Source organism: Mastigoproctus giganteus, chromosome 3 (assembly GCF_048544385.1).
Source record: "Mastigoproctus giganteus isolate SK-2022 chromosome 3, ASM4854438v1, whole genome shotgun sequence".
Lineage (NCBI taxonomy): Eukaryota > Metazoa > Arthropoda > Arachnida > Uropygi > Thelyphonidae > Mastigoproctus > Mastigoproctus giganteus.
In genome coordinates this window covers 107,059,255-107,072,886 of record NC_143577.1, presented here as the reverse complement: position 1 = coordinate 107,072,886, position 13,632 = coordinate 107,059,255, and the positions used below count along the sequence as shown (strand labels likewise).

Here is a 13,632-nt window from a genome sequence, read left to right as displayed (position 1 = left end):
AACTTAAATCCTTCTAAGGTAGAAGTGAGTTGTAGAAAGATTTGAGTTAACTAAGTTTTCTTCGTCCCAGTGGAGAATTACTTGGAGACTGGCATTTAAGGAATTTCATTGAAAAGTCAAGAAGTTGAAAGTGCCACCATTCTTATCATGAGTATCATACTGTATCTTTAATCATAGATTCCATAATCTTACCAACCGCAGAAGTCAAATTCATTGGTCTATAACTGTCCAACACTTCTTTGATTCCTCCCTTATTCTTCTTCCATCCAAAGGAACAATCTCTGAGACTAATGAGATCATACAATGATCTCATTAGTAATGCTATTACTAATGGTTGGATGCACTCACATACCACCTTTTCTCAGTATAATTGGAGTTTTATGCTCAGCATCTCGGTAGTTTTCAGATAGGTGCTCCAGATAAACAAAGAAATGTTTACTCAGGATTATAGATAAACAAAAAAGTTTATCTACAATGGTGAGTCTTGGTGCCAAAAATCACCACTAACAACAGTTGCTAATTCAAACAGCTATCTCTTCTGTTTAAATAATAAACCCAGCTACAGGATCAGCAAGATAAAAAGTATATGATGAAATAAAATTCAAAATGCAAATGAAAAATAAACACAAAAATTCAGCAAAAACTCACTTATGTTACTTATTGTACTAATTAGTAAAGCAACATAGGGCAATTCATAGCAGCCCTATGAGAAATTTGAGAAATGAATGTCTTCCTGAGGACTCTTAGAATATTTTTTCTGCCTGTACTATAAAATAAAGACATAAATCTTCCATGGCTAAACTGTATAGAGAGGCTCAGAGCATTTCTTAGCTCACTTTGGAAATTTTACTATTCATACCTTTTGGCATCTTGTGATGAGTTAAACCATAACTGTTGTTACACGCTGTACTAATTAAAGTGCCTAGCTTACTCCAATGAGATGCCAATAAGCATCAAAACAGCCATCTTGGGGATGAGACCACATTACTAGTAATAACATTATACAGTTAAACTATAAAAATTCAAAACTTTTTGAATATTTGCCTGAAGGCAGTCAATAGCACAGAACAGAAGGAAAATAATCTTGCCCAATTTAATGTATAAATATGGCACCTGACAGGTGCCATATTTATACATTATGTTCCAATAATAATTTTCAAACATCAAATAAATAAAGTCATTCATTTTGAGAGACATTCAATACACAATATAGTACTTAATTGTACATATTATAGAGATGAGAAGTCAGCATATTATGTAATAAAAATAACAATTACTAATAAAAACAAAATTTTCAAAATTCTGGAATGTGCTATGTTCCCAAGGATTCCAGACTTATGTAAAAATAGCTAACATGGTTTCACCTTTGAATCTGCATTGCATTTCCTTCAGAATTCTATTTTTATTCAAGTGTCCACACACTGCACTCTGGATCACTGCCTCCATGACTTTCCTTACTACTGAAGAAAATACAGGATGATTCAAAAGACAGTGCAACCATGGTATATTTTAAATTCTTTTTAAATTTGTATTCCAAGTACTGAACATCAAAAAATCGGCACTTTCTGACTATTTCTCTGGGTCAACACAAGGCAGAAGGGAAATAGGATAGCCTGACTTTAAAAAAGCACTGCAATTATCAGATTTATGCATTATGTTCCATTGATAATTTCCAAACACCAATATCTTTCTGTTTTACATATTTCCTAGACTATGTCATTGTTACTATCTTTTTGCAAAGCATAAAATCATCCAATTTGTGAGACATTTAATAGCTAGTACACAGTACAGTAGCATGTATTTAGTTTTTAAGGTGATTCAACTGTGGAAATCATATTGCATATTAAAAATACTGGACATTCACAACTCCCATACCAGTGGCTGCATTCAAACCTCCAATATTTCTTAGGCAAGTACGTTACCCACTGGATTAATTAATATTCCTTAATATTTTGGCTTAATGCTGGCAACTCTCATTTTGTGGATATCATAGAGACCAGTGAACTACAATAAAATGAATAATGAATTACCTCCAAATACTTAGGCAACATGCATAATCTTAAAAAAACCCAAATTTTCAAAGAGCTGGCATATGCTGGGTCTCAAGGATGCTGGATTTATGAGTTTCTACTATTCTGCCCAACGAGACACCATCCTAGATGGTGGCTCATTATGCTGCTTTAGTGAGTAATCTGTACGATAAACAGCAGCGATGGCAAAGGTTGGATGGGACTGCCTAAAGACAATAAACATAAATGAGTAGTTCTCTTTTCAGAGAAGTGTTACAGTAGTGCAGCAGAGAACAACTGACAGTGGTAGCCTTTCATAAGACAGCATCTTTTTTCTGTCTGTACTACAAAATATGGGTGTAAGTACTATTATAACTAAACTGTATAATATACAGACAGAATCAGAGCATTTCTCAGATCTTTTCTGATAAGAGCAAAAAAATACATATCAAACTTGCACAGGAAATGGCAAATTCCTTAAAAATGCAAATTCCCCAAACTGCATATGCAACCACTGAAAGAGTAACCAATATAATATTTTCAACTATCATTTTAATAACTATTCCAAATATCATTTTTAAACTATCCACAACCATAACATTTTTAAACTATCCACAACCTTCTACCTACACACTTGTAGGTAGAAGGAATTTGTTTTGTAGAGATGGGATACACTTAAACAAAGGTGGTGCAAAAGTTTTTTCCAGTATTATTGAGGATACCTTAAAGGTTCAGGGAAACTGCTAGTTGGGGGGATGTGGGTAATATTGACACGCATTTATCTGATAATATTGGTCAAAGTAACTCTTGCACATACCTCAAGAGTTCTTATCTGTTACCCCAACTGGATGTATTATCTAGATGTTCTGGGGGCAGAAACGTTTCAAGTGAGCGGGTAGCTAATGCCAGGGAAGCGAGCCTAAAATACTTCAAGGGTTGTTAAATATACAAGAACAGTAAGTTTTAATTGTTTATATAGTAATGTTAGAAGTGTCGTCAATAAAATGAGCGAATTTAAACTGCTGATTAAAACAAGTAATGCGGATATAATAGGGCTTACGGAGACGTGGTGCCACCCGGAAATTGGGGATGATGAGTTTCAGTATGGCTTGTATAATGTATTTTGGAAGGATAGAGTAGATAGAAGGGGTGGTGGGGTAATGCTTCTTATCAGAAGCAGCCTGAGTGCAACGATAGCTTTCCCGCATTCAGATGTTTCACATGTTAACATAGAATCTGTATGGTGTGAGATAGTTGGAAACAAAGGCATAATGCGAGTAGGAGTAATCTACAGAACAAGTGATTGTGAAGATTATGACAAAAGCCTCTACATGCAAATGGAATGGGCAAGTAAGCATCAATGTCTTATTATGGGCGATTTCAATTTGCCTCTAATTGATTGGAGTAAATGGGAAGGAAACTTGACATGGGGAACAAAATTTTTAAATCAACTAGACGACTGTTATTTGTATCAACATGTCAAGGAGAGTACTAGAGAAAAGAATATCCTAGACCTCATCATCACTCATGAATCAGATGACATAACAGGGCTGACAGTAGAGGAACCAGTAGCAGGAAGTGATCACGGAGTTCTACGGTGGATGATGATGAGAGAAGTAGCAGTAGTAAAAGGCAAAGGAATGGGTTTTAATTTCAGAAAAGGAAATTACGACGCCTTAAGGTGCTACATGGCCTCTATTAACTGGGTAGATATCGTGCAGAGAATGAATACAATTGAACTGTGGTATGCTTTTAAAACATTAATCACAGATGCCTTGAATGTGTATTTACCATTAAAAAAAATACTCCAGGAGGAGGCTTCCAAGTTGGATGAATAGTGAAGTTGCCACATTACTTGAGCAGAAAAGGGTGGCATGGAAAGGGTACAGACTACAGAGCAATAAAAAGTACTGAAGCCTATAACAGCTACAAGATGATCTGTAATAGAGCCACAGAAAAGGTTCGACAGGCAAAGGCAGTTTATGAGAAATCACTAGCAAACAGAGCAAAAAGAGAGGGGATAAGGAATTCTTCACATATATAAATGCCAAGAAGAGCAGGACAAACCAGATTGGACCTTTACGTAAGGGGAAAGGGGATAGTATTAAATACACCAGCTGCCGTTGCAGATGAACTCAACAGTTATTTTGCATCGATATTTACAAATGAAAAACCTTCTGTGGCAATGGGAAATAGTGGGAGCGAAGTTGAAAAATATGTAATTAATGATACTGAAATTTCGCAAGATTATTTAATGAAAAAACCTTCGAGCCTACAGGCCAGTAAGGCTCCTGGAGTTGATGGAATATACTCTATAATCTTAAGGGAGGCGGCAAGCGAGTGCATTGAACCATTGAGGCTAATTATGTGAGCATCACTAGATTCTGAGGAGATTCCCTTGAATTGGAAAAGTGCAAATGTATCTCCCATACATGAAGGTGGCTCTAAAAGTGAAGTTGGAAATTATCGACCTGTCAGTCTGACTTCAGTAGTAGGGAAAATCATGGAGGCAATGATCAAGGGTGGAATTCAGGATCATTTGGATCGAATTGAAATTCTCAAGGATACTCAGCATGGTTTTGTAAAGGGAAAATCATGTTTAACAAATCTGGTTCGCTATTTCGAAAGGGTCACTCACGAGCTGCATTTCGGGAATAATTTCGACATTGTTTATTTAGATTTCAGCAAAGCTTTTGACTCAGTCCCACATGAGCGATTGCTTTATAAGCTGGAACAGGTTGGAATCACTGGGAAAATCCTTAGATGGATAGAAGGATGGCTTCAGGGCAGGAGGCAGAGGGTTGTGATAAATGGCTATTCCTCAGATTGGGTTGATGTAAGAAGTGGGGTTCCCCTAGGATCAGTATTAGGACCACTGTTGTTTTTAATTTTCATAAACGACATTGATGAAGGGATAGAGGGCGTGATGTCTAAATTTGCAGATGATGTTAAAATTGGTAGAGTAGTTAATGATCACTGTCAAGCTGAGCTTCTTCAGAGAGACCTAGATAGACTTCAGGAATGGGCAGAAAAATGGCAGCTGTTCTTTAATCCAACAAAGTGTAAGGTATTACATCTGGGAAACAGTAATCCCAAAAAAACTTATTCGCTTGGTGGAGTTCAACTAAACCCAGTACTGGAGGAAAGGGACTTGGGTGTTACAATACAGTCAGACATGAAATTCTCTTAGCATTGTAAACAGGTTGCAAGTAAGGCCCATGTGGTCCTATCAATGATCTATCGAACTTTTGCAAGTAGAGATAGGGACGTGATAATCCCATTATATAAGGCTTTTGTTAGACCACACTTTGAATACTGTGTTCAAGTATGGAGACCGCACCTAAAGAAAGACATTGAGCTTCTTGAAAGGGTGCAAAGACGGGTAACTCACCTGGTGAGATCGGCAAAAGGGCGTCCTTATGAAGAAAGACTTCGAATATGTGGGTTGCAGAGTTTGGAAACTAGACACGTTAGAGGAGATTTGATTGAGGTGTTTAAGGCTCTGAGAGGCATTAGTAAAATGAATGAGGGCGAAATTTTCAAGATTATAAATGATTCTAGAACTAGGGGACATAGATTCAAGTTATGGGGGGGAAATGTTTAGATTGGACTGCAGGAAGTTTTATTTTAGCCAGCGAGTTATAAATTACTGGAATAAGTTGCCTACATAGGTGGTAGAGGCTGACAGTTTGGGGAAATTCAAAGGTCATCTGGATAGTACCTTCGGGTCAGGGAAGTGCATAGGATGATAAGTTTAATTTCCTTTTCTTTTATTAATTATTATTATTATTTATTTATTTTATTATTTTTTTTTATCACTGTTTTATTCAGGGGTTTTTTTTTTTTTTTTTTTTTAAGCTTGTGCAGCATAAGCCATTGGCTTTCTTCCACCATGCAGCCATTACTAATACTAATAATGTGAAAACAGAATCTATACTATAAAACAATCCAAACCAGAACACACAGTTTCCATGGATCAATGGAAACTGTGTGTTCTGCTAGTACAGAGGATACCATAGCACAGTCCTTCCAGCTTTACCATGCTATTAAGTTAACAGCTGCTATCTGTTAATTTTAGTTCAATGCTTACTTCTATCAGTAGCTTATTCTTATTCTTCAGAACAAGCAGATTAATGCTATCAAATTAACAAGTGACAAGTGATTTTATAATAAATTCAGAACAATCCACTTTTTCAATGTCATGGTGTTTTTTTTTTGTATTCTTCCTCTTTAGAATAAGCAGATTAACTCTATCAATTACGAAGTGATGGGTGATTTTGTAATAAATTCAGAACAATCAACTTTTCAACATTTTGTTTTTCTGTTTCACAGTCAAGGAAATACATTAGAATTTTACAACAAATTTCTAAACAACACTAACCTAATGCTTGTGACCATCCTAAACGAGTGGCTGATCCTTCTGACATTTCTTCCATTGCACATTCAAAATACCAACTACCCTGTGTAACACCTTAAAATATACAAAACCCTTTATAAGAAGAGTGAGAAAATATTAGAACAATAAGAAAATCTACATCTGAAAGCTAATAAAACCAACATCAGTAGGCTTTCACCATAACTGATATATTATATCCTTACATAATAATAAAATTAAGACTATAGAATATACACTAAGTGGCCACTTTATTAGGTACACCTACCTAATAGTAAGTAGCCTTCCTCTCCCCACCCTTAGCCATCAGAATTGCCTAGATTTGTCATGGCAAGGACTTTATGAGCTGTCAAGCTGCACTACAGGGATGCTGGTCTATACTTACTCAAATGTTGGAAATTGGATGGCTGCAGACCTCCAATGCAAAAAGTTCCTTCCACCTCCTCCCACAGGGGCTATACTGGACTGAAATCTGGTGACTGGGGAGACCACTGCAGTAGGATGCAGTGTTCAATCTGAACAGTTCTGGCCTTGTGGAATGATTCATGGTGCATTTTGCTCCACTGGTATCAATGGGCCCAATACACATCACCAGCCTGCAAATTTGACAATTGACAGGATGGGCCAATGGTCTATGTTTTCACCATAATCTGGTCTTCCCATGACTATTAAACAGCAGGAACCAGGATTCATCAGACCATGCAACATTTATTTAATCCTCCACTGTTCAGTATTGGCATTCTTGAGCCCACTGTAACCATACATTCTTGTCTTTTTTTTTTTTTTTTTTGGCAGAAGCAGAACCTAGTTCAGTTTTCAGCTTCAATCCCTCATCAGCGATATAGTATGAGTTGTGCATTCTGAATAGCACAACCTGTCTGAAATGCTTGGTTACCAACATCACATTATGTTGTATTTGACTGACCATAGCCTTTCTGTACTGCACAAGTCTTGTCAGCCTCCACTGGTCTCTCACACCATGACCTCTTTCCAACCATGGATCACTGTTGCCCATATGTTTTTGGCTATAGAACAAATCTCAATACACCCAGAACACAAGAGTAGTATGTAAAGATGCCAGCAAGGTTGCAGTTTCTAAGATACTCATAACAAAACATACTCATAACCAAACACCATGCTATGTTCAGTACTTAAATCTTTTATCTTGTACATTCACACCCTAAATTCCACACATGTAACATTCCTCATATATCTAACCAACTGCTTTATATCACATGGTATCTATCACATAGGTACACCTAATAAAAGTGGTCACTTGGCTAACATAACTAAAATATTTAATGTATGAAGTGATTGATTCAAAACATCAAAATAATCACTGACACTTACTAAAATTACTCCTCTCTCTTTGTAGCTCCATAACAAAATTAATCTCTTACTGATCATCAAGAATATGATCCTACCATATTCTGTATATAATAAATCATTAAAAGTAACAATCTTGAGTAAATAAATTAACATTTTCAAACACTAAACAGATAAAGTTCAATTCAAATTATTTTAATTGCACAGAAGCTTGTAATTCCTATCAATATCACATATTTTTCTGCAGAAATGTATTAAAGACCAACTTTCACGAAGTGTTACAGCATATTTTGCTGAAAAACCTGGAATAACTCACGGGGAAGGGGACTCTACTCCCTCCCATGAGATTGGCTAAATATAGTCTCAATTATTTGATCACACATGGTGTGATTGAATAATGGTTTACAAAATTAAACACTGTTATATCACATTAAAGCAATTGTTGCAAACTGCATCCAGTAATGCTGAAAAAGTGCCACCTACTACCTTTATGCTAGGAAAAATTAAAATCAATCTATCATATAGATTGATTGTTGAACAAAAGCCGAGAATTAGGGTTGAAGTTGAAAGTGTCTGCAATTCTGCCCAGACACGATAGGAGGGAGTATATGATGAGAGCCTTGTCGATCAATTCGGCCCTGGAAAGATTGTGCAAGGCTCAAGGGGTAGAATTTTTTTCAGCCTGGACTGTACTTGTTAACAGGAGAGATTGCTTCTACAGGGATGGGATACACTTAAATAGAAAGGGTGCAAGAATATTTGCTGATGCTATCGAGGCAGTGTTAGGTCGGTCGGAAAACTGCTAGCTTTGGGGGAGACAAAGACCAGTAGATTGACAGTAGCCACTGGCAGAGGTGAAAGAGATTCTTGCACTGCTTCTATGAGAATGAGCAGAAGCCTGAAAAACAAGATGCATGGTATTTCAGAGACTGCTGGGAGCCATTGCGGTACAAGTAAACACATGGGTTGGGTTAGGGTAGCTAAGAATAGAAACAGGTGCAGGTATACTTGCGTGTACACCAATGCTAGGAGTCTAGTAAATAAATTTGATGAATTTGAGGTATTACTCAAAACATCGAAGGCAGATATTGTTGGGATATCAGAGACGTGGTGTCACACAGATATAAGGGATGCAGAACTGCAATTTGGGGAGTACAACGTCTACAGAAAGGATAGACAGGATAGGAAGGGGGGAGGGGTTATGCTATTAGTTAAGAAACACATAAAAACCAAGGAAGTGAAGCCAGTCGACATTGCTGGACAGTGCAGTGTTGAGTCAGTTTGGTGTGACATAAACATTGGGAGATCAAAATTGAGAGTAGGAGTGTGCTATAGGCCTAATGACTCTGATGAGTATAATAAGGAACTGTACAGGGAAATAGAGTGGGCCAGTAAATCAGAGAGTATTATAATGGGAGATTTTAATTTCCCAGATATTGACTGGAATTTGGGGGCTGGTTACTCACACACTAGCAGGGCTTTTGTGGATTTATTGGATGATTGTTTTCTACATCAGCATGTTCGGGAGGCAACTAGAGGGAGTAATACTCTTGATTTGATTATCAGCAGTGATTCTTCATGCATTAAGAATCTGCAGATAAATGAACCACTAGGTGGCAGTGATCACAGTGTGCTGAAGTGGGATTTACTCAAAGAGGTAACTACCATTAGGGGTAAAGGGAAGGGTTATTGCTTCCGTAAAGGCGACTACGATGGACTGAGACAGTATTTAAATTCTATACAGTGGGACCAACTGATGATGTTACCAACAGCAAATTCAAAATGGGAAGCATTCAAAGAACTCATCTTGGAAGCTACTAGGCTGTACATACCAACTAAGAAATATTGTTCAAGGTTTAGGCCAAAATGGATGTCAGATGAACTAATGAGGCATATGGCAGAGAAGAAAAATGCATGGGATACATACAAATTAACACATGACACAGAAGCCTATGATAGATACACGCTGATATGCAACAGAGTTACAAAGGAGGTTAGGCAGGCGAAGGCAGATTACGAGAAATCCTTGGCAAGGGATGCAAAGAAAAACAGCAAAGAGTTCTTTACTTATGTAAACTCTAGAAGGAAGGGGATGAATCAGATTGGTCCACTTGATATTGATGGGTCAACTGTTGATGATCCTGCTCAGGTAGCTAACAAACTAAATGAATATTTTGCATCGACATTCACACATGAGGAGTTATTCAGCGAGGGGAATGCCAGAGGTGTATTCAACTCTAGCAGTAAGCTACAGAATCTTGAAATAACTGGGAGTAAAGTGGAGGAGAAACTGTTGAAGATAAACACAAGAAAGGCACCCGGGGTGGATGGGATCTATCCAGTTATATTAAAGGAGGCAGCAAAGGAAGTAAGCAAACCCTTAGCCATAATTATGAGAGCTTCCTTGGACTCAGGGGAGGTACCCATAGACTGGAAATGTGCAAATGTGACCCCAATTCACAAAGGAGGATCAAAGGCTGACACAAGTAATTATAGACCTGTGAGCTTAACTTCTGTTCCAGGAAAATTAATGGAGGCACTGGTTAAAGAAGCACTGCAGGATCATTTAGACAAGACTTCAGTTATAGCTCAGACACAGCATGGTTTTGTTAAGGGGAAGTCTTGCCTGACCAACTTGATTGGATACTATGATGCAGTCACAAAAGAACTGGATGCAGGGAATAACTTTGATATTATATACTTGGATCTTAGATAGGCTTTTGATACTGTTGCACATGGAAGACTGCTACACAAATTGGAGCAGTGTGACATTGGAGGCAAATTGCTGCTATGGATAAAGGGGTGGTTGAGGGGAAGAAGACAGAGAGTGGTAATCAATGGACACTGCTCATCGTGGACTGATGTTATTAGTGGAGTCCCTCAGGGCTCAGTGTTGGGTCCATTATTGTTTTCTGTATTTATAAATGATATTGATGATGGTATATCAAGCTTAATGTCCAAGTTTGCAGACGATACAAAGGTTGGCAGGGTTGTCAAGGACACTACTGACACTATGCTGCTGCAGCAGGATCTGGATAGGTTGGGCAGATGGGCTGAGAGGTGGCAAATGAAGTTTAACATTGACAAATGTAAAGTACTACACATGGGAAACAGCAACCCCAGAGCAACGTATCAACTCTGTGGTACTACACTGACAGTGGTAGAGAATGAAAGGGACTTGGGGGTGGTTGTGCAGGCAGATATGAAGTTCTCTGAGCAGTGCAGACGGGCTGCAAGAGTAGCTCATGGAGTATTGTCAATGATATACAGGAATTTTTCCAGCAGGGATAAGGAGGTGATTATTCCATTGTATAAGGCGATGGTCAGGCCACACCTAGAGTACTGTATACAGGTCTGGAGGCCTCATTTCAAGAAGGATGTAGAGCTGCTGGAACGAGTACAGAGAAGGGCAACAAGATTAGTGAATGGAACAAAGGGGTGCTCTTACGAAGAAAGGCTTAAGTTTTGCAAATTACAGTGTCTGGAGACTAGGCACCAGCGAGGTGATCTGATAGAGGTGTATAAAGCCTTGAATGGTTTAAGCATGCTCAATGCTGATGGGATTCTTCCTCTAGCTCAGAAAAATCACTTGAGAGGGCATAAATTCAAATTGAGGAAAGACAGATGCAGGATAGACGTGCGGAAATTTGCCTTTAGCCAGCGGGTGGTTGGTTGGTGGAACAGACTTCCATCCCTTGTGGTGGAGGTTGATAGCCTAAATAAGTTTGAGGCTCAGGTGGACAGGTATTTTGAACGAACAGAGGGGTGAAGTGGAAGTGGTTTTTTTTTTTTTTTTTTTTTTTGGCTGATGCTGCATAAGCTTGCTTTCTTGCATCAAATGCCTCTACTAATGCTAATGCTAATATAAGAAATAAAATTAAATATACAAAATAGATAAGCAAGACTCTATTCTAAGCACAGAAGCATCTCTTGCTTAAAGAATGGTGCAGCTGCTACTGCCAGAAACAAACAAGGAGCCCCCACACACACATCTGGGTAAATACAGTAAACCCCCGCTATTCGTTCCTGAGAAATGCCACGAATACCGAAAACTGAGTTAGGCTCCCATAGTAATAAAGGGGTTCCATTCCAAAGTATGAAATATATAAGAAAAACTAGTCTAAAATTTTGTCTAGGCATGTATTATATGTACCTTCATAATATGACTATGTATATAGACAGTACATAGTGAAATGCAAGCATATGGCATCGAAATGAAAATAAGAAACAATTTAATATTAAATGTAATATTTATTAGAAATTTCAAACAAATCTTTCAAACCAGCACCTTTGCTATCTAAAACATTTATCCCGCCAGTGCTATCACCAGTTTCGCTAGTGTTGATAAAGGAGTTTTGTCTTTTCACGAATGATGAGTGAACTTAACGGAATTTTGTTTTGAGTTTGGTCTTCTATCCACAGATTTAAAGCTTTTTCCATTTTTTCTAATTTAACATCATGAATTACAGAGCAAATTTTTGAAGCAATTAGCGCGTTTTCATGGACACTACGGCGGATTTTTTCTTCTGATTTTTGGATTGATCGTACCGTTGACTCAGTGATTTTATGTTTTGCCACTGAGGAGACACTTTCACCATTGGAACTTTTGTCTAATAACTCAATTTTATTCGCTAATGTCATCACCTTCTTTGATCTTTTCACATTTCCCTTGTTATTCGTAGCCATATTTTTGTACGGGTTAGAAAGAACTTGTCCACAATAAAGTCACTTTCTTCTGTTAACACACTAGAAAAAGTCTGTTTTACACTGCAAAACAGTAGATTTATCAATTTTGTAAGCATATCAATTTATAAATTGATAAATTTATTCAATTTATAAGCATATAAATTAAAACCAAACGACGAAACTTTCCATGACAAGCGCATAACACACACTGAACAAGGATTAGCGAGAAACATCCACGCTCGCAATTTTGTCCCCCCACCCACCCACTAAGCACTGTTTTGACCGGGAAAGATGATGTTAGCCACGCCCATGTTTTTTTTATGGCGGAAATTCACGGCGATTTAAAATTCACATTTTTTTTGTTTCATTTTATATTAAATCAGTGACCGCAAATAGCGGGGGTTTACTTAACTTAACTTAAATTTTTTTTTTTTTTTTTTTTACTTTACTTGTCTTTTCAAAAATATGTTTTGTCTTCTTATTTCTTAGCTATCTTTTTATTTATCAGGTCCACTAGACAGATTTTCTGTTTTAAATGACTAAGGTGGAGATGGGCATTTAGGTGGAGATGGGCATTTGCCTGGGAACCACCCTGAACCAGTACACACACACACACACACACACACACACTTAAGAAGAAAAAAAAATGCAAGAAGGTTTAGGGGAACCACAGTGACCATTTCAGGATGCATTGGCCCCCATAGGGCCAATGCATCCTGAAATGGTCACTGTGGTTTTTTTTAAATACCAAAATTTTATAATTCAGTATTCAATTTACATCTTGCTTTGTAATTTTAGTTAGTGAAAGGTTAAGGTGCTTATCTCCATTTTGGCTTACACTTTGATTGGCTTTAGTTAACATGAAAATTTATTTATTATTAGCCATATGGTGCAAGGAAGCCTGAGGCTTATGCTGCACCAGCCAAAAAAAAAAAAAAATTTTCTGAATTATCCTGAGAGAGAGAGAGAGAGAGAGAGAGAGAGAGAGAGAGAGAGAGAGAGAGAGAGAGAGAGAGAGAGAGAGAGAAAAGCAAATCACCAAGAAAAAGAAGAATGATGATATCCAGCACTCAGGACCCTGGGTGTGCCAAGCCCATACTCACCAGATGTGAGCCCCTGAGTTTGATTGTATATTTTTGTATTTTCGATTTGAGTTGTTTCTTAGTCATCAGGTTAACCATATTTAATACTTATATTATGTTGTATCCATCTCAATTG

General features: G+C 37.6%; 1 protein-coding gene across 1 annotated transcript in view; it reads right to left on the bottom strand.

Annotated features, from left to right (window-relative positions):
- Positions 1 to 13,632, bottom strand: part of ash2 (Set1/Ash2 histone methyltransferase complex subunit ash2) — a 347,019-nt gene that overhangs the window by 91,969 nt on the left and 241,418 nt on the right. Inside the window, exon 12 of the mRNA XM_090370069.1 lies at positions 6,391 to 6,480. Coding sequence (XP_090226195.1) covers positions 6,391 to 6,480 — 90 coding nt within the window. The remainder of the gene's footprint in view (positions 1 to 6,390; positions 6,481 to 13,632) is intronic.